This window comes from Thalassophryne amazonica, chromosome 15 (genome assembly GCF_902500255.1).
Source record: "Thalassophryne amazonica chromosome 15, fThaAma1.1, whole genome shotgun sequence".
NCBI classification, from domain to species: Eukaryota; Metazoa; Chordata; class Actinopteri; order Batrachoidiformes; family Batrachoididae; genus Thalassophryne; species Thalassophryne amazonica.
This window is the reverse complement of record NC_047117.1, coordinates 5,424,238-5,447,630: the sequence shown is the minus strand read 5'-3', so window position 1 is coordinate 5,447,630 and position 23,393 is coordinate 5,424,238. Positions and strand designations below refer to the sequence as shown.

The following is a 23,393-nucleotide window of genomic DNA, read 5'->3' as shown; positions in this document are numbered from 1 at the left end:
AAAATTTCAAGTGTCATGATGTACACAATACTGATTTCACCTGAACTTTTATTATCATGCTTCATTGGTTTTACTGTAAAATTAGTGTGTGATTACATCTGTCATTAAAAAAGTTAGTGCAGCTGACAAGCACTAAGAATATTATTATTACATTCTTTAAATGAACATTTCAGAACAGTTACTTGGTTTCAACATAACAGTTTCACCATATTTAGCCAAGTGTAGATGGCTTATGTGCTGTATCTCAAAAACTGTAAGAGCTACAGACATTCTTTTGGTGCTAAAATGTCCACAATACACAAGTTTATATTCAACTTCAATACATTTCTGTGCCTTAACTGCAATATTTTTAATGTAATTGCCATCCTTAAGTGTATGTAAAACTACAAATAGACTGTATCTCAAGAACCGTTACAGATAGAGACTTAATTTTGGTGTCAAAATGTCCACAATACCCAAGTTTATATTTAACATCAATACATTTATGTGCTTAAATATTGATATTTTTGAGTTATTTGGGAAAAGCCAAATTTTTGCATGTTTTCGGGTAGCCAACTTGGATTTTGGGAGTGTTCCCGATTTTTTTTTTTTTTTTTTTTTTTTTTTTTTTTTTTTAATCTTTCTAGACTTTTAGTATGTTTTATAAAACAGTTTCACAGTTCAAATGCTACCAAAATCATTTCTGTTGCAATTTGTTCTGGGTCAAACCATAAAATGACTGGACTATATCTGCACATTATGGTGTGGTGTTGTTTTTAATGTTTTTTTGTTTTTTGTTTTTTTTTTACTGAAGGTGTGCAGCAACTATTGGTGAAAGAAGAAGCAGCAGCAGCATGTTCTCCTGAGCAGCAAGAGGGAATCTGCAGTCCGGCTGGAGAGGACGCAGAATTCTGTGACATAAAAAAAGAAGAGGAGGAACTGTGGACCCGTTAGGAACAAGATCATCTTCACCTAATTTAGCTTTATACCACCATGTGTGCACGTGATGGAAACCTCATTCCTCACAGCTTCATCAGCCCCAGAGGCAGAGCCTGTTTCAGTCAGCTCAACTGAACAGAAGAAAGCTGGTGTTAGGCTGTAAGAGGATCAGAATTATCTCTGAAGTTAGATTAAGACATTTCTGTACAGCCATATTTTAATTACATTATTTCACACTCTTCTGAACTTGAAAATGATGTCTTTGTTGATGGAAGAAGGTTGGAGGACTTGAATAACATTTAAGATCCTTGGAAAAAAAAATAGTTTGTGATGATGAGATTTGAGAAGTCATTCAGGAAATAAACCAGTGAATTGTTCTGAATGTGGTAAATCATTTATAACAGCTAAAAAACCATATTCTAAGTCATATAGAAGAGAAGGTATTTACACTTCTATTGTTTTGAGTACAAGAAGATATTTGGTTAAAAGGCCAATCTGATTTTCCTCATTACACAGGAGGAAAATTTGTCACAAATGTCATACAAGATTGAGCCAAAATTACTTTATGAAGCTTTATATGCGTCACACAGGAGGAAAGCCAAACATTTAGACATTCAGAATGTGGTGAAACGGTTACTCAAAACTGCTATCAGAAAACCCATGCAATGATAGAGAGAAGACTGACCCACCTTTTGTCAAAAACTGATTTATGGCCCTGTCAGCCAATCAGAATCGACTATGTCACTAAGCCCCGCCCCCCTTATGACGTCACAGCCAATCAGAATTGATGACATAACTATGTCCCGCCCCTAACCCCTCCCCCAATCCCGCCTCCAAGCCCCGCCCTAATGATGTCACAGCCAATCAGAATCAATTACATTACTATGTCCCGTCCCTAAGCCCCGCCCCCGGCTCCTCCCCTAGTCCCGCCCCTGGCTCCTCCCCTACCCCCACACCCCAAGCTCCTCCCCTAACCCCACCCCAAGCACCGCCTCCAAGCCCTACCTCCCCTCCCACCCGGGTCTAATATTTTAATGTCATTTTATTTCATGAATTAAAGAACGATTAAAAATACCTAGATCTTTTTAATGTATGAAAGAATTAACTAATTCTGAAATAATTAAACATAAATCAGTGTCTATTATTTAATACCCCTTTAATATTTTTAATTCTTAAATTAAAGCGCCTCCTTTTATGGTTTTTAACGCCTCAATTAAAGAAGGAATAAAAAATACCGTATCTTATGCATAATTATGGGAGGTTTTCTTCAATTTAGTGATTAAACACGAATATTTTAATACGCCTTTAATATGTCTTAATTCTTAAATTATTGCGTTTCCTTTTCTGTTTTTTAATTCGTAAATTAAAGAAGGGAAACAAATAGCCGTCTCTCGGCTGTAAGTCTTTGCAGCAAGACGGTCAAATACCCACGCATAGAGCCGCTCGAGGAAACATGACCCCACGGCTGTAATACCTGTTGCAGACGCTAACTGTGTGTGTGTGTGTGTGGGTGCGTGCGTGCGTGGGTGTGTGTGTGTGTGTGTGTGTGTTTCGGAGGCGCGTGTGTGTGTGTGTGTCTGTGTGACCTGCGGAGCGGGGGGTGTCAGGCCGGATGGTCTTTTATAACATAGTAGAGAAGCTTGAATCTTTGGTTGAATGTTTTATTACATCCGATTTCCTGAAGATGGGGGGCGTTCGTTGCGCTCGTTTGAAGGCGGAAAAAAACAAAGCACCTTCTCACTCACGCCAAATGGTGTTTCTTTTAAGATATTAGTCGTTCGATCATGGGGCGCGGGACACCCGCTGATCGGAGATGCTGCCCCGAGGTGATGAAGCCGGAAAACAACAAAGCTTGGTCTCACTCACTCACGTCCCTGGGAAGGAGTCACCGCTCATTTCCACTACGCCCGGTGAAGAGTGAAGATGCCTGGACCCCCAGCTATGGGTATAAAATAGAATAAATTTGCGGGGAAAAAAAAAAATCCTGAAAAACCATGTTGTTTAATTAAGTTTTCTTGTCTTCGAGCAGAGTGCGAAAACCGCATCAGCTTTCAGGGTAAGTGATTTAAGTAATCTGTTTTGATAGAAATGACTGTTTTTAAATGATGCACGCCATCTGAAACTGTGTCTTTTTTAGACAAAACCACGCAGACGCTCCAGAGCGCGTTCGGACCCGGCCTCGGTAATATATTTGAAATATTACAGAATATCTGCTTGCGAGGGTGGTGCTTTTTATTCATTTATTTATGTTAATTCTAGAAATCAAGTCAGAGCCCCCTGAAGAAGTTCGAAGGCTGGAAGCCCCGACTTCACCACGCAGATGTAAGTACAGCGATCGAAATTAAATCACGGTTAAAACTCTGGAATAACCCGATTTTTTCTGTCACAGCCCGTGGAGAAGCGGGTCAGCGGCAGAGAACCGTAAAACGATCCACGGATGTACACGGTAAGGAGTCGGAGTTTATGTATTTATTTATTTTAAATATTTAATAACTAACGATTTTCTCTTTTTTTCAGCACGCGGTGGAGGGAGACCGTCTATTTTCCACCGACACGCAAGGCTCGAAGATATTCTGAGCTGGGAGTAACCTCATCTCGCAACTTTTTTGAAAATGTGCATTCTGTTTTTTTTTTTTTTTGTTATTCCGATGGAACGGGAGAATTCATTTTGAAGAGGTATATTAATTGATTTTCTTGAGGTAGATTCATCCTGGTAAGGGTTTTAAAAGATGGAAGGAGAGAATTCAGATCGGGAAAATAACTTCGGACGTGTATTGGATTTAAACGCTTCAATAATCGACTCAGCGGGGAGCGCTCCTGGAGCAGATGGTCCATTACCCGAGGCGCTAAATTCACCGCCTCGAAATAACATCGAGTCCGGAGAGAGACTTTTAAGCCGTGTTCATTTAACACCGTTAAATGAGGCTCTTAACAATTTGGCGGCTGAACGAGAATCGGAAGAAATTAACCCCTACATCATTTCTGCGATTAATGCGATAAATTCGACGGTCCAGTCTGATACTGAAGAGCCCCCTGACCCCCCGCACACCCCGCCTCCAGACGAGTCCGGTACCGCGGCGTTGAACCAGGTACGCCTGACTCCACTAAATAACGCCGTAAACCTCCTCGCGTGTGAAGTTAATCCTCACGTCCAATCCGCGGTGGATGAATTAAATCAAACGCCTAATGACGCTCACGTTTTTTCACCTTTAAGAAGTCCCTCCCCGCGCAATGCGCACAAAGAGATTTTAAACAGAGCTCGTTTAACCCCGATAAACGCGGCAATCTCTGTTTTGATGGAAGACGGGGATGATGCACGACCGGGGTCCAGCTGACACTCTCCCATGACGGGTGGTGGGGCTGCTAACGTCATCAGGAGACCTGCTTTTAACAATATCGAAATCAGGCAGCCTCTAAATTTCCAGCGCGTCGACGACATTCCCGACTACGCGGAATTTTATCGTAACGTCGTAGGGACTCTTCATAACTCGGTCGAAAAGGCTTTAACACACGCCAGGGCCGGGGACTTTATCCAAACGCAGATTCGTGGGGACTCAGTCTACAACGAGGCCGCTTTGATCAGTTCATATAACGACGCGGGCGATCTGACGGGCTTCGAGAATCTGCTAGAACGATTGATACAATCGAATTCCAACGTTTTATCCGACGAGTCTCTGGAATTAGTGGTCCAGGTCATCCGCAACCAGAACGGCGCGGGGAAGCGCAGAATAGATGACCTCCTCCATCACGAGGTTCTGAGGAAAAAATCCAAATGCCTTAATATCGTGTATAATCCTGACAACAGTTTATGTTTCGCGATAAACCTCGTTCAGTTATTGAATCCTCATCTGACTACGCACGAGGCGGAGCAGCGCGGGCTGGCGTTACAAAATAGCGTCGGATTAACGGAAGCTACGCCGGTATCGTTAGAGCAGGTGGGAAAATTTGAAAACGTTCTGGGATGTAAAATTGTGGTGTTTTTCAGAGCTGAAGGGGAGAGAAAGCTGACAAAATTCCAGACAGGAATACCGGTGCTGCAGAAAACTCTTTTCGTTTTTCTGTTTAATAATCATTTTTACGGAATCATCGATTTAAAGAGATTTTTGGGAGTGAAATATATATGTAACTTTTGCTTTGAGGGGTACAATAACCCCGCCTCCCATAATTGTCCGTCATATTGTAAAATTTGTGAATCCACGCAGTGTTACGAGAAAAATAACCCTGTATTCTGCAGCGAATGTAACAAGAAGTGTCGCTCGCCCACCTGTTACAGCCTGCATAAACAGCCGAAGTATCGTCCTTCTGCCGGTAAGTTCGTTAATGTGTGTGATAACAGAAAAAAATGCTCTCGATGTAAACGCGAGTATTACATAGTGTTTTCTAAAAACAGCACTCCGCACGTGTGTAATCAAAAGAGGTGTCATATATGCGGCAAGGCTCTCCAGGAGCCGGGCGAGGGTCACCTCTGCTATATGACGCCGCTCAAAGCTGAAGAGACGCATTCAGAGAAATATGTTTTTTATGACTTTGAAACGTATGTCGATAATAACGGGGAACACGTACCGTTTTACGTCAGCGCTGTAACAAAGACGGGTGATTTTTGGAGCGCATGGGGGACAGACTGCGTAGCCCGCTTCTTTAAACATTTTAGAACGAGAAAATTCAAAGAATACGTGTTCATCGCTCACAACTCAAAAGGTTTTGACGGCTATTTGCTTCTAAAGTATTTAGTCCAGCAGGGCGTAACCCCCGCTGTGATTATGACCGGGAGTAAACTATTACTCATGACAGACGCCGCCTTTAAACAGAAATATATAGATTCGTTATCTTTCCTTACAATGCGCTTATCTCAGATGCCTAAAGCCCTGGGAATCCGACTGAAAGACGAAATCGTCCGCAAAGGTTACTTTCCGCACCTGTTCAGTTCAGAAAAAAATCTGAACTATGTCGGTCCGTACCCTGACTCTGCAGCTTACGGGGTCGCAAATATGTCAGAGGAAGAAAGAGAGGAATTTAACGCGTGGTACGTGCGCAAAAAAAAACGCAATTTTCGATTTTAAAGACGAGGCCGTTATGTATTGTGATAACGATACAAAAATCCTGGCTGCAGCCTGCTCCAAATTTATGTCTGAATTCATCGCTGAAACACGCGTGGATCCTTTTACCTGCGTTACAATCGCCTCGGCGTGTATGAAAGTCTTCCAAACTAACTTTCTTGCTCCTAAAACGCTGGCGATCCCCTCCGCCGACAATTATAGAACGAAGCATAAAAAATATTCGGACGTGGCCGTGCAGTGGTTAGAATGGGTTGCTGAGACGCAAAACATTAGCATCGATCACGCTCTAAACAGGGGCGAGAAAAAAATAGGAGGTTATTATGTTGATGGGTATGCTCAGATTGACGGCCGGATAAAAGTGTGGGAGTTTCTTGGGTGTTTTTTACCACGGGTGTGCAACGTGTTTTACACAGCACGAAATAAACCCTCTCACAAACACCTCATTTGGAGAGCTCCACGCAGCGTGTCAGAAAAATATAGCCTTTCTGCGGGCTATCCCAGGCGTCACCCTCAGCGTAATTTGGGAACATCAGTGGCTTGAAATGAGGCTGAGGGATGAGAGCGTTCGGTGTTTCCTTGCCCGCAGGGGGTTACCGTCGCCCCTCGAACCTTGCGATGCTTTATACGGCGGTCGGACTTGCGCGTCCCGTCTGAGGTACACGGCTAAGCAAGATGAGAGGGTCTATTACGTCGACGTGACCTCGCTGTATCCTTACGGTAACGTAAATTTCACATATCCCACGGGGCATCCGGAAATTATCGAGAGAAATTTCCGAGACCCCAGGACTTATTTCGGGCTCATCAAAGCCGTTGTGTATCCGCCCCAGGGGCTAAAATTCCCCGTCCTCCCACACAGAACTCCTCACGGTAAACTGGTGTTTACTGTGTGCCGCACCTGCGCTGATGAAAATAATCAAGCTGCAGCGTGCACACACACTCAGCAGCAGAGAGCTCTGTCTGGGACTTGGACGACCCCGGAATTCCACAAAGCTCTGGATACAGGCTATGTTGTAGCTAAGATTTTTGAAGTCTGGCATTTTGAGGAAAAAAGTGATAAAATCTTTGAGGGGTACATAAACACCTTCTTAAAACACAAGCAGGAAGCCTCTGGTTTCCCTCCCGAATTTGATAAAGACCCCGAGAGCAGAGAAAAATATATCACGGACTACTGGCTGAATCAGAAGATTCGTTTAGACCCAGAAAAAAATCAGTCACAATCCGGCAAAACGACAGATGGCTAAGATCTGCCTCAACTCCTTCTGGGGGAAATTCGCCCAGAGGGCAAATCTGACGCAGACCGCCCTCGTTAAAAACGCTGACGTTCTGTTCAGGTATCTGTTTTCTGAAGAGTACGAGGTCACATATCTAACATTCCTCAGCAGTCAGGTGGCTATGGTTCAATGGAGGTACGCCCCGCGGTACGTCAGCCGACCGGGTAAAGCCGTCAATATTTTCATCGCAGCGTTTACAACGGCGTACACGCGTTTGACCTTGTACGGTTTTATGGAGGCTGTGGCAAATCCTGACAGGATTCTGTATTATGATACCGATAGCCTGATTTACGTTTGTAGGCGGGGTGAAACCCCGCTGCCTACCGGTAATTATCTGGGGCAGCTCACCGACGAGTTGAACGGCGATGTCATCACAGAGTTTGCAGCAGCGGGGCCTAAAAGTTACGCATATAAAACCGCACGAGGTAAAACGGTCATGCGTGTGAAGGGGATCACTCAAACCCACGAAAGCTGTCAGAAAATAAACTTTGACAGCATCAAAGATCTGGTCGAGGGTTATATAAAAGATCCCGCCCTCGCTGCATCTATCAAAACGCTGCAGCAGGGAATTAAACGTCATAAAAGCAGTTTCAACTTGACAAAGGTGTCATTTCAAAAATCCTTCAGGGTGGTGTATGACAAGCGGCGTCTTTTAAAGGACGGGGAAACCAAACCGTTCGGATTTTGAAACGTCTCACTCGGGAAATACGGTGGAGATTGACCCCAGACTTCAGCTCCCATTCTCCTGTCTCATCGTTGGGCCGAGTGGTTCGGGAAAGACTGTGTTTGTGAAAACATTGCTGGAAAATTGTAGCCACGCTATGAGATATGTGCCTGACAACATTGTATGGCTGTATACGTCTGAACAACCTCTGTATTCTGAACTGAAGAATAAAAATATTAAATTTGTAAGAGGACTCCCTGACTCGTTTCTGGACGGCAGCCTTTTCCCTGAAGGTCAGAGCCATCTGGTTATTTTGGACGATCTCATCTTTCAAGCAGCGGATCATCCTGAAGTTGTAAGAATTTTCACCCAGTACAGACATCACCGGAATAAACTTTAAAGGTATGATCGGGAGAGCGTTCTAAGACGGGGGTTACATTTTCACACGGAAAAACATAAAAAATAGGAACGCCGGTTAACACAAGCCGTGACAATATTTAAACTCATGCAGAGGCCCTGCTAGCTGGTTACAGGAGGTATTGCAGCTTTTCTTAAGGCAATAACGATATCTTTTCACAAAATCAGAAACCAAATCATCGTTCGCGATAGTACTTTCGGTGTATAAAGACACCACGTCCTGGTATGACTTCCCAGCGGCTCTGTTATACAGATAATACACGCAGTGTTGTCCGCATACGTCCGATAACTCGTGCTGAAGCTGTTTGTTGTGATACAGAATGTTTTTAACATCTGGGAGATTCTCCAGATATCGCAGGATGCTTTTAGGGTAGTATTCAAAGTCCGCTCTGAGGCCGAACGAGTCAAAATATGTGGCTCGACCATTTTTTTCAACGGTGAGCGCTAACCAGTGTTCCCCCGGTAAATGTCTAGGGTGGGTGTTTACAATGAAATATACGGGAGGGCCCGGCTTGATCCGGAATAACTCGTCAGACGCAAAAACACCGGCGAACAGGTCTCCTATTAAGCCCCTCAAAACAGCGTCCAATTCCAGGATGTTCATCAGTAAAAATCCACAAGGACCTGTCGCTTGGAATTAATCTCCAGGAGAGAATCGTAACACGCGTACACTATCAGCGTGGTGGTATGCAGAGTCGCGACTCTGAATCTCATCTCAAGTCGTAGGGTCCCTGTGGAGACGGGGCTCAGAGCGCCGCTGTCCTCCTCCGGGTTTAAATTGAAGACGTACAGCGCATAGCTGTGCGCAAAATCCTCCCGGTCTATACAGAGAGGTCCTTGAGGTGTCGTCCGGTCACGGTGTAGAGATTGTAAAACTCCCTGACAGAGAGTTCGTTGTTAAATTCAGGCTGGAAAGCTTTAGCCGGCAGCTGTCTCCCGTTTTGACTGAGTGCGAGGTACTCCAGGTCATAGTGTGCAAATTCAAACGGGGACAGATCTCTTCTCCCGCTGAATGCATTGTGATTCACCATACCCAGAACCACATATTTGGGCATGGTTCCTAAAAACAGGTTCTCCTGGTTGCATATCCTGGAATGGCTGGGGATCACGTAAGTCTTAACGTTGATTCGTGATAATGGGTACACGGCGTTCCCTTTCATGAGAGCTGCGGAGTGACCCAATCTCACTGCAGGGGATACGGTGACTTTCTTAACGAATAGGGACGCGCCCAGAATTTTCAGCTTGAAAGTGGAGGCCGCCAGCCCCATCAGGCAGAAAGCATCGCTGGCTCGAATTAATTTAACTCTTAGATCAACGTTATTCAGAAGAAGCCTCTCGCAGAAAAATATGTCCGCGTGCAGTGGACCCTGAACTTGAAATTCACGCGATTCGGCGCTAAAGCGTGCTCTGCTCACGAGGCCTTTATTCGGGTCCGCGTCATCCACAGCGGTCAAATTGTGCTGACCCGGATTCGCAGATAAAGCAGCGTATTATTGAGGTCTAAATACCTCTCACCGTCTCCGGGGATAAAAAACTCGATAGGGCCCATGTCCGTCAGGGCTGATAACGGGCTGACTTCAACGTATTGGCTTTGCTCGATGGACAGCTGGGTCCCGGGGACGGCGAATAAATCCAATTCGCTCATGGTGCATTCGGGGGAATTATTTCGCAAAAGAGACATTGTTTAAGAGAAAATATCCCCGGACAACCTCCTCTTCTTATGCTTCCTTCGAACTGTTCTGCTTTTTCCGGGAGTCTTTCGCTTTTTAACCGTTTTGATCCGTTTCCCCGGGGGGCGTTTCCGGGGCCTTCTTGAGAGCACCATGATCCCGGACCCCCGCTGCTGCTCGGGTTCCTGACTCCGTCCGGCCCTCTCAACAACGCGGCTCACTACGTCGGAAGCGATGCTTCGGGCGGCGTTTTTCAGGTGAGGTTTGGCGATCGTGTATCCTTGTTTAATCAGCGGCGACACAAATGTGAACAGTTTCGAAAATATGTTCCCGAGCCCGCGCCCGTACATAACAGGAGTGCCGTGAAGGCCGTTCCCGACTTGATTTTCATAGTAAGGCACAAATCTATAAATGTCGGCTTTGTGCGCTGCCCCGGCCATTTTTTTTATCCCGCCGGTTTAAAATGTAATGTCACAACCACTTTACCGTATCTGAAATCCACCGATCGATCTTGATCGCTTTTGATTTCGATGCGTATTGTCTCAATATGTCTTTTGGAGACCGGGATAATAAGCGGGGTTGAATTTCTTTGTAATTATTTCCCCGAAATGACCTCCAATTTCGAACGCTCGGAGGAGAGGAGCAAAAGCGTCGCCCACCGCCTGAGGCTGTACAACGTCTGTATAACAGAACAGGTGATACATGCCCGCTTTTATATCGGGGTAGCGGGGACAGCTCGTGACCCCGGGTCCGCATCTCAGCCATTGATTAGGCTGCATCCCCAGCATGTACGCCGTCGGGGCTTCAAAATATACCTGGCTGGTACCGTCTCCTTCCCACAGAAACTTTTTCTGGATATCGTCATATTTTAAAGTCAGATTCGGCTCTATAGTCTTCAAACGAGGGTTTATCAGCGCTGCAATAACCTCAAAGTTATCATAATATCCCGTGTCAAAATATCGCGAGTGAACGGCGAGTTTGTTCTTGCCCGTAATTTTCATCACCTGGAACGTACAGGAAGGCTTTTCCGGGATATTTAACCAGGTGTGAGGATAAGAAATTTCCGTCAGCGCCACATCCCAGTCACCCTCTAGATCCAGGTGTTGAGCCAAGTCCACCTGGTAGCATGAAATTGTGTTGTCCGGGAATACTTTTAGGCTGGCGTTTGAAGGCAGAGTCATATAAAATCCGTGTTTCAGATCCCGATCCATTTCTCATATGTCGGTTGAAGATAGATGTTCTCATATTTATACGGCCATCAGCTGGTCCGCGGGAACCCAGGAGTTAAATTTCTCGGGCCAATTTTTCCATCTGACAAATACAAATTTCTTCCCCTTGGTAAAACGTTCACGAATAATTTCTTGAACCTGATACGGTCTGTCTTTTGCTATTTTAACCTTCTGCAATTCTGGTTCATAGAATGAACCTTCAGTGATCTCGCTGTCATAATCTTTCAATTTATAAACGGGCGGCGTACGTTGTATACATTCTGACACCGTGAACATTTCATCCGTAAAACTTTGTTCATATTTTTTATCAAAAACTCCCCTGAGCTTGGAGACCCTGACTATATCTCCGACCTTATATTTAAACTTCGCAGGCCTCCTGCGTAGGGTGGATGCCCCGTACAAATTTTGAAACACTTGATCGACATTTCGAGCATTAACCTCATTCGGCCTCATCTTAATGCTTTTATGATAACTCTCGTTATAAGCCGTGAGTAAAGACGGTAGGACGTCGATGTATCTTCTCGTGTTTTTAGCGGTAAAATATCTCCACATTCTCGTCTTTAGCGTGCGATTAAACCTCTCGACAACCAAGGCTTTCAGATCACTGGCCGTGGCAAAATGTAGAATCCGGTGTTTTTTCATTAAATCCTTGAACGGTTTGTTAAAAAACTCTTTCCCGGCATCAGTCTGCAACTTCAGAGGCACCCCGCTCTGCTTTAAGAGCGAGGCAAAGGCCTGTGAGACTTCGCGCCCTTGCTTTGACTTCAGAGGTCTGGCATACGCTTTTTTTGAGAAGATATCGATAACGGTCAGCAGGTACTTGTACCCGTCGTTAAAATCTGATAACCCCTGCATGTCGCATAAATCCGCCTGAAATTGGTTAAGCGGGTTTGTGACAAATACTCTATTTCTTGGAAAATGCGTCCTGGCAGGTTTGTGTAATGTGTATGCATCTTCAACCGACAGGAAATCTCTGATATGCTTCATACGAATTTTAAATCCGTGTTGATTGGCCATAGCCCTGCGTAAACGCTCCGGCCCTCCAAAACTCCCCGGATTTACTGGACTATAATATATATCCTTCATTAAACCCTCATCACCCATCTTTTAAGACAGATCTCTTCAGAATGATGAACCGGATAGTCCTTTTTGCATTTTTATATGTTTTTAGCGACCATAAATATTAGTCTTTTGTTTTAAATAGGCGCTATTGGAGACGTTAAAGTGAACTCTGATTCAGCACCGCGGAGAGCGCTCACAGAGCAGCCTCGGCCTTTTAATAAGACCGTGTTAAAACCCCGCATTAATTCATACGAGCACCTTTTTTCCACCAAAACCTCGTTTGTATGACTCTGTCTTGCTATATGAAGCGCCTTGGGGCAACTGTTTTGTTGTGGTTTTGGCGCTATATAAATTTGATTTGTAAAACATTTCACCCTTTTTTCAACAATATTATTGGAAAGAACACTGACCGTCTGAGTTTTAGAATGTATGCTTTATTACATTCATTAAAGTCACACAGAGAAAAAACAATTGTTCATGTTTATTAAACACAACATACGTGAAGGAAAAAAGTATACGTTTTAAATAGGCGCTCTTGGAAACGTTAAATTGAACTCTGATTCAGCACCGCGGAGAGCGCTCACAGAGCAGCCTCGAGCTTTTAATAAGACCGTGTTAAAACCCCACATAATTCATACGAGCACCTTTTTTCCACCAAAACCTCGTTTGTATGACTCTGTCTTGCGATATGAAGCGCCTTGGGGCAACTGTTTTGTAGTGGTTTTGGCACTATATAAATTTGATTTGTAAAACAGTTCACCCTTTTTCAACAATATTATAGGAAAGAACACAGGCCGTATAAGGTTTAGAATATGTGCTTTATTACATTCATTAAAGTCACACACAGAGAAAAAACAATTGTTCATGTTTATTAAACACAGCATACGTGAAGGAAAAAGTATACGTTCACGTACAAAACTGGAAAACTCTCAGTAATACATATCCCCCGCATTTACGGTTTATTTCAGTATTCAGCTGTAAAAGTGTAGGAACAATCTCCCCTCGGCCCAGTTCCAACTGTTTCACCCGGTACGCTATCACATCCACAAACAGAGTGTATAATGTAAGCAGATGCATCGGATTACACTGTGTAAAATCGTCGGTCAAAACAAAGATTTTCAGTAATACGTTGTACAGAGATTTTTCAGATGAATGGAGAGCCGCATTGTAGATATGATCTGTCCAGACTCCGGGCCCGGGGCGACGTCTGATAACGTCGAAGACCCTCTCCAAAGCGCATGAAGGCGGGGCGTCTGGGATCTCCAGCCTGCGAATGACTGCCCGCTCCAGCTTATACGAGAGTCCACGTATAATATAAACTTCCCGCAAGCTTTGAAAGAGACTCATCACACAATTACCCATGACTGTAAACAATATAATGATATTAAAAAAAAAACAAAAAAGGCAGTTTTTTTTCTTCAGTCGTCTGGGTTATAGACGGCTACCATCCCCTCCAGGTCGAGATCTGCGTCTTCACCGAAACATGTGTACAGTTCGTTGATCTTTGCTTCAAAATTATCAGTGTATTTCAGCTCAGTGAGGATGTTTTCTACCGCCCCCTGAACCCTCGCCGCCGATGGGTTGAGGAAGCGCTGGGCTAGGAGCTTTACCACAGCCGGAATGAAGGTCGGTCTCCAGAGTCTCACCATTAATCTCTCAAAATGTCCGGTAAAGAAATATTCATTTAACGGGTCCAGGCACTCGTGCTGGCGCTGGCTGGGGTGATCGACCTCACACCCGTAACAGAGTTTTTGTCTGTAACTTTTGATCACAGCCAAAAGTAAGTGTGCCACGCCGACTTTCACCGTTTTCAGGAATTCCTCTGACAGGAACCCGTCTGGCCGGTCAGATGCGTAAGATGTGGCGTATTTCTCAGCCCGCTCGAGGTCTTGTACCTCCCGCAGACTCGCGGCCTCCGTGGCAGCGGGAAGAGACCCCACGCCTCCCGGGCTGGAAAGCGCGTGAGAAGGATGGATCTCGTCCCAGACCGGCTTGAGCTGAACTACCCACGGGGTCTCGTACCCGCCGCGGGTCCATGAAGCCTGCCCCAGGGATGCCAGCTCTCTTCCACAGTCGAGCGCGCAGTCACAAGCGATGTCATCGGCCGCTGCAATGGGAGAGGTTGAGGAGCTCATGCTGGTTCGTCGTCCGATGCTTAAATGAGATATGGTCCCCTGGTTTTTTATAGAAATCCCCGTGCATGCGGGGGAGGAGCTACGTCAGATTGTTTTTTTTTTTTTGTTTTTTGTTTTTTTTAAGTAAAAAGAGGGGCCACGTTTTTTCGGACTTCGATAACGTCCCTCCAGGCCAGGCACCTTGTAAAGAGGCCCGTAATCCTGTCGTTGCAGGTGTTGAACAACTCATGCCAGCTCTCAGCCGCAGCTGTGACGCTTCTGACGTGGCCGCTGGCACTAAGTCGCTCCAACTTAATTTCACCCTCAGAGTTAGTGTCAGGAGGTCCCCGCTGAAATATCACCCTATAGCGCGGCCCCTGGGTGCTGAGCCAGGTGAGTTGGAGGCGTATTTTCTTCTTTTCCGGCGTCCGATCTCCTGGAGGCTCAGGGTTGACCGTGTCGCGAATCATCGAGCCTGCAGCAGCGGAAAACACTCCCCAGTCGGCGGAAGTAAGCGCCACCCGTGGGGTTCCTCGACTGGCGGTCTCACCCTCAGCCAGAGTGAAGAAACTTACTTGGGCATAATACGGGTCGAACGTGTAAGTTAAACATTCGGGCCCCTCCAGGCTGTACGTCAGATCTTCCTCCGGTATCGGCTGGCTCAGGCGGCTGACGTACATCCTCGCTTTTTTTGGAGCGAGCGAGCCCTCTGTCGTCATGGTGATGTTGACCGGGGTCTCGCAGATGTAGCGGAGGATTGGAGTTCGTCTCGCCATGGTGAATGCTGTATGTCACTCTGTCGTCAAAAAGGGATTTTTAAACCCGTCTTCGTCTGCGGGGCGTAATTCATCACCTTTTGCTCTAAAAACATCATTTGGCGTGAGTGAGACCAAGCTTTGTTGTTTTCCGGCTTCATCACCTCGGGGCAGCATCTCCGATCAGCGGGTGTCCCGCGCCCCATGATCGAACGACTAATATCTTAAAAGAAACACCATTTGGCGTGAGTGAGAAGGTGCTTTGTTTTTTTCCGCCTTCAAACGAGCGCAACGAACGCCCCCCATCTTCAGGAAATCGGATGTAATAAAACATTCAACCAAAGATTCAAGCTTCTCTACTATGTTATAAAAGACCATCCGGCCTGACACCCCCGCTCCGCAGGTCACACACACACGCGCGCACACACACACACACACGCCTCCGAAACACACACACGCACGCACGCACGCACACACAGACACAGCAGCGTCTGCAACAGGTATTACAGCCGTGGGGTCATGTTTCCTCGAGCGGCTCTATGCGTGGGTATTTGACCGTCTTGCTGCAAAGACTTACAGCCGAGAGACGGCTATTTGTTTCCCTTCTTTAATTTACGAATTAAAAAACAGAAAAGGAAACGCAATAATTTAAGAATTAAGACATATTAAAGGCGTATTAAAATATTCGTGTTTAATCACTAAATTGAAGAAAACCTCCCATAATTATGCATAAGATACGGTATTTTTTATTCCTTCTTTAATTGAGGCGTTAAAAACCATAAAAGGAGGCGCTTTAATTTAAGAATTAAAAATATTAAAGGGGTATTAAATAATAGACACTGATTTATGTTTAATTATTTCAGAATTAGTTAATTCTTTCATACATTAAAAGATCTAGGTATTTTTAATCGTTCTTTAATTCATGAAATAAATTGACATTAAAATATTAGACCCGGGTGGGAGGGGAGGTAGGGCTTGGAGGCGGTGCTTGGGGCGGGGTTAGGGGAGGAGCTTGGGGGTGGGGGTAGGGGAGGAGCCTGGGGGTGGGACTAGGGGAGGAGCCAGGGGCGGGACTAGGGGAGGAGCCGGGGCGGGGCTTAGGGACGGGACATAGTGACGTAATCGATTCTGATTGGCTGTGATGTCATTAGGGGCAGGGCTTGGAGTCGGAATTAGGGGAGGGGTTAGGGGCGGGGTTTAGGGGCGGGACATAGTGACGTCATCAATTCCGATTGGCTGTGATGTCATAAGGGGCGGGATTAGGGGAGGGCTTAGGGGCTAGGCTTAGGGGCGGGACATAGTGATGTCACCAATTCTGATTGGCTGTGACGTCATAAGGGGCGGGGCTTAGTGACGTAGTCGATTCTGATTGGCTGACAGGGCCATAAATCAGTTTTTGATAAAAGGTGGGTCAGTCTTCTCTCTAATGATTCATATGACAGAAACCATTCAGCTCTTCTAAATGTAGTAAAACAATGAGCATAAACTATAGCAGTCATTTGAAACCCAGTGTAGCTCATACACTAGACGAGCTAAAGTGCATTTCAGAAAAATAGAATATTGGAAAATTTCTACTTTTTTTGTCAATTATTTCAGAAAGTGAAAATTTTATGTTCTAGACATTACACATAAACTAAAATGTTGATTTTTATTATTATTATTTTATAATTATGGCATACAGCTACCAAAAAAAAAAAAGACCAAGTTTGAGGAACTGACTGTCTGCAGTATAAATATCATAAATCTCAGTCTAGTTCACTACACTTTCTGATTCACTAAACCATGGCTATGGGGAATACTGCTAACTTGATAGTTGTCAAAAAAAAAAGAAAGCTCACTGATCCCCTCCCCAAGGAGACTAAACCACAAACGGTCATTGGTGAAGGAGCTCTTCAGAGTGCTGGATAAAAGCATATTCATGGGAAGTTAATTGGGAGGGGAAAAATGTGTTCGGAAAATATGTACAAGCAACAGGGACAACTGTGACCTTGAGAAGATTGTCAAGCAGAGCTGATTCAATAACTTGGGGAGCTTCATAAGGTGTGGACTGAGGCTAGAGTCAGTGCATCAAGAGCCACCACACAGATGTGTCCAAGAAATGGACTGTAATTGTTTAATTCCTACTCTCAAGCCACTCCTGAACCAGAGACCATGTCAGAAGTGTCTTACCTGGGCTAAGGAGAAAAGGAACTGGACTGTTGTTCAGTGTTCAATTCAATTTCAATTTATTTCATTTATATAGCGCCAAATCACAACAAAGCTGCCTCAAGGCGCTTCACACGAATAAGGTCCAACTTTACCAACCCCTTACCAGTGTTCCAAAGTCCTCTTTTCTAGTAAATGCAGCTTTTGCATTCCTGTTAACCCATCTGGGCCAATGTAGGTGTTCTAGAATAATAATAATGAGTTATAACACAACTCCAAAAGTTGTAAAATGTTGTCCTGGCAAGTCAGCAAAATATATTAACATTTTACAGTTTCATAAATCAAAAGCCTTTTGATCTTGAGTTCAAATCCCCATTAGACTGGAAAATCAGTCAGGGTCCTTAACCCCCATATTTTACCTGTTTTTAATGAGCACCCCACTTGGCAGCACCCTGATGTGTGTGTAAAATTTTACCGTGAGTTCTATTTTGTTAATTCTATATTTTGTTTTATGTACTCTTGATATTATTTTTGTTTTTTGTTTTTTTATTTATCTGTGTTTTTAGGCTAATTCAGTTTGTTAAAACCAGTCAATATATGTCTTTTTGCTGGCTATTTGTATCTATCCTGAGGACCACAATGGAAATAAGTTTCATGCTTTTGTGGTAGTGTGGAGTGTGCATGCCCTCCCCTACCTGTGTTTGGAAGTTCTTGGTAGTGCGCACCTGGTTTCTGATTGTGTTTGATGTGAGCCAGGGATATAAATTCAGCATTGTTTTGTGGCTTCGTTCCTCTTTTGCTTCCTGGTCTCTCCCGTGAGGCAGCATTGGAGTGGCTTTACATGCTGTGGTGACTGCGTGCGTTCATCATTTTCCTTCCTCTCTGGAGCTTTGGGTGGCTCTTTATTAGTGGCTTGGAGTGCTGTTTTACTCTGAGTACCACTGCGGCTTACAGCTGCTGCTGTTCGCGGGCGTGTTTGGGCCACCAGCGTCTGATTTGGGGTAAGCGGCCAGCTTTGCCTTTTTGGCCCATTCAGTTGTCTTTTATCGTTCTATAATGTCGTTGTTTTTTTGTTTTTTTTTATAGCGTGGCACTTTGTGCGCTCTTACGCACGTTGTCTGGAGGCTGGGAGTGCGGCTCCACTGGGGTCTTGAGCAGACCGGTGTGTCTTCTTACTGCGAGACCAGGCTGCACCTCCCGCGGTGGCTGCTGGGGACAGCTGCGTCGGCTTGATAATTTAGAGGCTGGCCACGCCTTGCGTAACTCCTGCTGCTGATTTCCTGGATCCTGGGTATTTGACCAAGCTCCATCTTATTAACAGTCTGGTAACAAATTGGACTTTGTACGGACATTATAGGGGTTACAAAGTCAGAGGTGGGCGGAAAAAAGAGAAATAACATATCGCGTGCTGGCTCTGTGATCCACATTTATCCCACACCTGTATTTTATTGAGTGTGTCGTTTGTTTTAATCATCGCCCTACGTGTTTAATGTGGTTTTTAACTGTAATATATTGTTTGGTTTATTTGCATGTTTTCTTTTTTGTGTGGATGAGAGTTTTGTAATTTTATTGAGTTTGGGTTTGTTTGTTTTTTCCACTTAGTGTGTTTTTCTATATTGGTAAATGGGGTGATTTTAACTAATCAAGGTTGGGAATAAATAAAGGCATTCTTTTTATAGTTCTTTTTGGTCTCTGTTCCCCTTAATTCAAATAGGTAAAAACGAAACTGTGTCTGCCTTGTGCAGGGTCCTAGGCATATCCTAGGTGGCGTTGTCAGCAACTTTGTCAATCTGTTGATATTAGGTCTCCAACCTGAGCGCTATATCGCGCTCTCTCCCACCCTCCTGCCACACTTTATTGTGCTCTCTTCGGCAATGTTGATGTTATGTATTTTATGTATATGGACTTTGATTGCCAAAATATAATCAATCAATGAATGTGCAAATGGGAGGCAGCACTGTAAAAGCACTTTGGCCATAAAAAGCATGATATAAATATATATTAAAAAAAATATATGTGCAGACGTTTAAAAAAAAAAAAAAATAAGATCGGATTGCATTTTTTTTTTCCCCCATCAAACATTTTGGAGGTGATGTCATCGCGCTGTGTTTGGAGGGCGCACGGAGAACTGCAGCTGCCAGGCGGCAGCGGCTGAGGATCGCGGGGAAGTCCAGAAAACCAGGTGCAAAGTGCAGCTGTCAGAGTCCATGTCACCCACAGGAGTCAGCCCTGCCCCGTGGGGACTAAATCTGACTCCTGCTCCTGTCTGCGCAAGGACAGACCTGCAACCCTCTTCTTTTCCTCATAAAATGGATTGTGGAGACTTTACGCACTAGATTACGCATCGGTCCACGCGACCAGGTATCTTACTTAAGGCCAACAAAGTCTCCAGGAATCTCTTAAGCGTGGGCGCGCTTTCACCTGTTCCTCTCCCTGTCGTGGACGTGCAACACTTAACACCGACTTCTCCCCTTTGCTCCCCCGCCAACACCGCGCCTGCTGGACTCTCCACCATGTTTTGGACAGATGTCCAAAGTTGAGATTGAGAGGTTAAGATTAATAAGTGCAAATTTCTTCAGTAAGTAATATCACTTACATGTATGTTTACAAGGCTAAATACTGTGTTTACAAAGTTTAGTGCAATGTTCAGTCTACCGTGGTTGCCCTTTTTTTTTTTTTTTTTTTTTTTGATTGATTATTTACCCAGGTAAAAACTCATTGAAATTGATTGATTTTTAACCTCTTAAACCCTAGAGTCCCCAAATTTGGGGACTTGCCTTGTTTTGGAACATTTGAACACTCATAACTAACCAATGCTGACACCAACATACACTTATTATACATCAAAATGTCAAGTGAAGTCTCTTCTACAAAAGTATCCACTTCAATCACATATCAACTAACCACAGCTGAAACGCCAAGCAAATAAATCATAAATCGGAATTATTTTTTTGGGAAAAAACCTAATTTACTCCTACCAAGTATTATTTACTTTCAATTCTTTTGCATCCACAACATCCCCTAGGACCTGTCTTTTAGCAGATCCAAACGTTTGCATTTTTGACCTTGTACAAACTGAGAAATAAATCATAATGTATATATGTATGTGTGTGTATATATATATGTGTGTGTGTAATTATGTATGTGTAGGTGTATGTTGGTGTGTGTATATATGTATGTAGATGAAGACACAGGGTTCACTAGATGTTTATGATAATGGGATTTGAGTTTGTGTTGTTAAATGTGTTTGTATCATGGCCCAAGCAGAGGGTCACCCCTTAGTCTGGTCTGCTTGAGGTTTCTTCCTCAATACATCAGAGGGAGTTTTTTCTTACCACTGTCACTTGTGTGCTTGCTCTGGGGGTTGGTAATGTGTATATATGTATGTATATATGGGGTGGGCGTTTATAAGCTTTGCTTCTGCTCACCCCCTTTTTGGTCACAAATGTCACTGTGGAATTGTGTATCAGTTTTTGTTATTGTTGAGTTTGTGTGCCAAAATAAATAAATTCAATTCAATGTATGGGTATGTGAGTCTGGTGAAATAGGCCATAGGGCTTAAGGGGTTAAATAATGGTGGTGGTATTTATTTATTTTAAATTTTATATTTATTTCTTGCCATGTTTGGTGCCATTAATAGAAAATTATTTATTTGCAGCTGATTTCAAAACATAAATAAATTATTGAAATAACTCAATTTAGTATTGAGAATTTATTTTGGAAATAAAGATAACTGCACTGACAAATTCTGCATTATTGTTCATTTCGGGGGGCACCACAAACCATTTGTGCTTAGGGCACCCAATTGGCTATCACCTGCCCTGACTGTGAGCTCTTGTTGTGGAAAGAACACACGACTGCTTTATATTTTAAAGATGCCTGCTGCAGTGTTATTTTGAAAGTTAAAAACCTGACTGTTCTCCACTTCCTCCGCGAGGGCGGACGGGAAGCACGTACTGAGATGACATTCGTACCAGGTTTGTGTACTGACTTTCCCTTTCCATGTACGGAAAAGACTGACAGCTGGTTTCTTTTTTTTTTTTTTTTCCAGAACTTTATTTCAACAAATACAAACGAACGAACAAAACACAAGGGCAAAGAGATATACAAGAAAAATAAAAGTTCCTTATGGAGAAGGTGTCGGCATTTTTTTGTGTGTTCAACAAAATTGTTCGTTTTCGCTTCACACTTTCTTTACATTTGTAACTTTTTTTGATTGAGGAGTTTATATATATATATATATAAATTGAAAAATATGCCAAATGCAATAAAACAAACAAGGCACAACTTGGTACGTAATTACAATTACAGTCACAGGAAACAGCTGGTTTCAATTAATCAGAAAATGGAAAACATGGAAAATTGAAAATAGTTTCCGCTGAAACCCCCCTGCTCCTGCCGTGGGCGGGGTCTAGTCTCTCCTGGAAGAGGCGGGGACTAACCAGTCTAAGATGGTAGAGGTTCGTTTTGGTCCAAATTTACCTGATATCCGGCTGAACGGAACCATTAAACATTTTCTGCGTATCTTCAAACTTGAAACCGGATTAAATATTAAATTCAAGGTGTTCACATTTTTTCTTCCGCCGTTTGTTAACTTCCAAAGCTAGCGGAGTTACCTTAGCTTAGCCTCCTAACTGGGCCTTTTGTGTGTAGAAACATTTTTTTTTTCTTCCGGTTAGCTTCCAAAGCTAGCGGCGTTAGCTTAGCCTGCTAACTGGGCCTTTTGTGAGTAGAAACAGTTTGTGTCATCGTGTGAAAATGTCTAAAGTCCAAATTCTGAGAGCGTTACTGAAGCAGCGACTACCTGCAGATGATGACGAAGAGATATTTGAGCTGTTTGAAAGAACAACAGCAGAATACGAGGAGGAACTTGGTGGATTAAAAGAGGAGAACGAACGACAAAGAAAACTACTGGATGCTGCTTTTAACTCTGACGACAAAACAGGTTTGTTAATTTGTCAAATGTGGATAACGCCACATATTTTTAAGTAGGCTGTAAAACCAGGAGCCATTTAATTCCATCAATATGCTGGTTTGAAAAAGATTTTGGAGCACAGGTAGATTACATCAGGTTGTGATAAACTTCAAATTTCTTTTCACATTATGATGGACCCACTTTGACACAAAATTTCTCCAAATTGTAAATCATTCAGGATACTTATTACTGCATTAAACTATGCCATGGGAGGGTACTTTGAAAACCATATTCTTTTTATTTAAACAAAAAACAGGTGTGTCAAGCAGGGCTCTCAGAAAAAATTTTGCTTTAAACAAAAAAACTTCTTTGAACATCCATGAATTGAATACTTGATAAGAAAGAAATTTTTACATTTAAAATGGACAATTGGTGCATGTGAAGTGCAGGGTGGGGGCCAAGTGGTTAGTGCACGTGGTTTCAGTGCAGAAGGTTCCCAGTTCAAACCCACCTCTGCCACATTTCTCCATGTAATGTGGAGTTGCATCAGGAAGGGCATCTGCTGTAAAATTTGTGCCAATTCAACATGCAGATCCACCTTGGATTTGCTGTGGTGACCCCGAGTGAAAACAAGGGAGCAGCCGAAGGGACTTACAATGGTTACATGTGAAAACCCAGTAGGAAAGAAAATCAAGGTATTAAATTTATGTTGTTTATATAGCACCAAATCACAACAAAGCTGCCTCAAGGTGCTTCATACAAGTATGGTCTAACCTTACCAATCCATAGAGCAAGCACACAGGTGACAGTGGTAAGGAAAACCCCCCTCTGATGATACTGAGGAAGAAACCTCAAACAGACCAGACTAAAACGGGGTGACTCACTGGTTAGGCCATTGTAGCAGTTAAAAGATTTTGCAAAGTTTTACAAAACAGAACATAACACAACAAAAGAAGAATGTTCTCCCTTTTCTGATATGGTCCTTTAAAGTTGGCAAGAAAAAATGGGTGTCAACAACAGCAAAAAAACACACCCTTTATTTTGGAGCCTTCTGGATGGAATATTTTGAATTTTTAATACTGGACACAACCTACAAAAGACATGAAAATAAATCAAATCTAAGACCAGGAAATGAGAGCCACTTGTTCATTTCTTACGGAATGTCCCAGCTGCTTT

The 23,393-nt window shown here is 43.6% G+C and overlaps 2 protein-coding genes across 4 annotated transcripts in view; both read left to right on the top strand.

The window, feature by feature from the left end:
• Positions 1-23,393, top strand: part of LOC117525954 (zinc finger protein OZF-like) — a 149,576-nt gene that overhangs the window by 51,226 nt on the left and 74,957 nt on the right. The window lies entirely within an intron of this gene.
• The window catches only part of LOC117525943 (gastrula zinc finger protein XlCGF57.1-like), a 67,770-nt gene continuing 66,325 nt past the window's right edge, over positions 21,949-23,393 (top strand). For 2 of the 3 annotated variants that reach the window (XM_034187912.1, XM_034187910.1), the window contains exon 1: positions 21,949-22,247. In XM_034187912.1, the coding sequence (XP_034043803.1) occupies positions 22,061-22,247 (187 nt within the window). In that variant the 5' untranslated portion in view covers positions 21,949-22,060. The remainder of the gene's footprint in view (positions 22,248-23,393) is intronic. The other variant, XM_034187909.1, reaches the window with a different exon arrangement.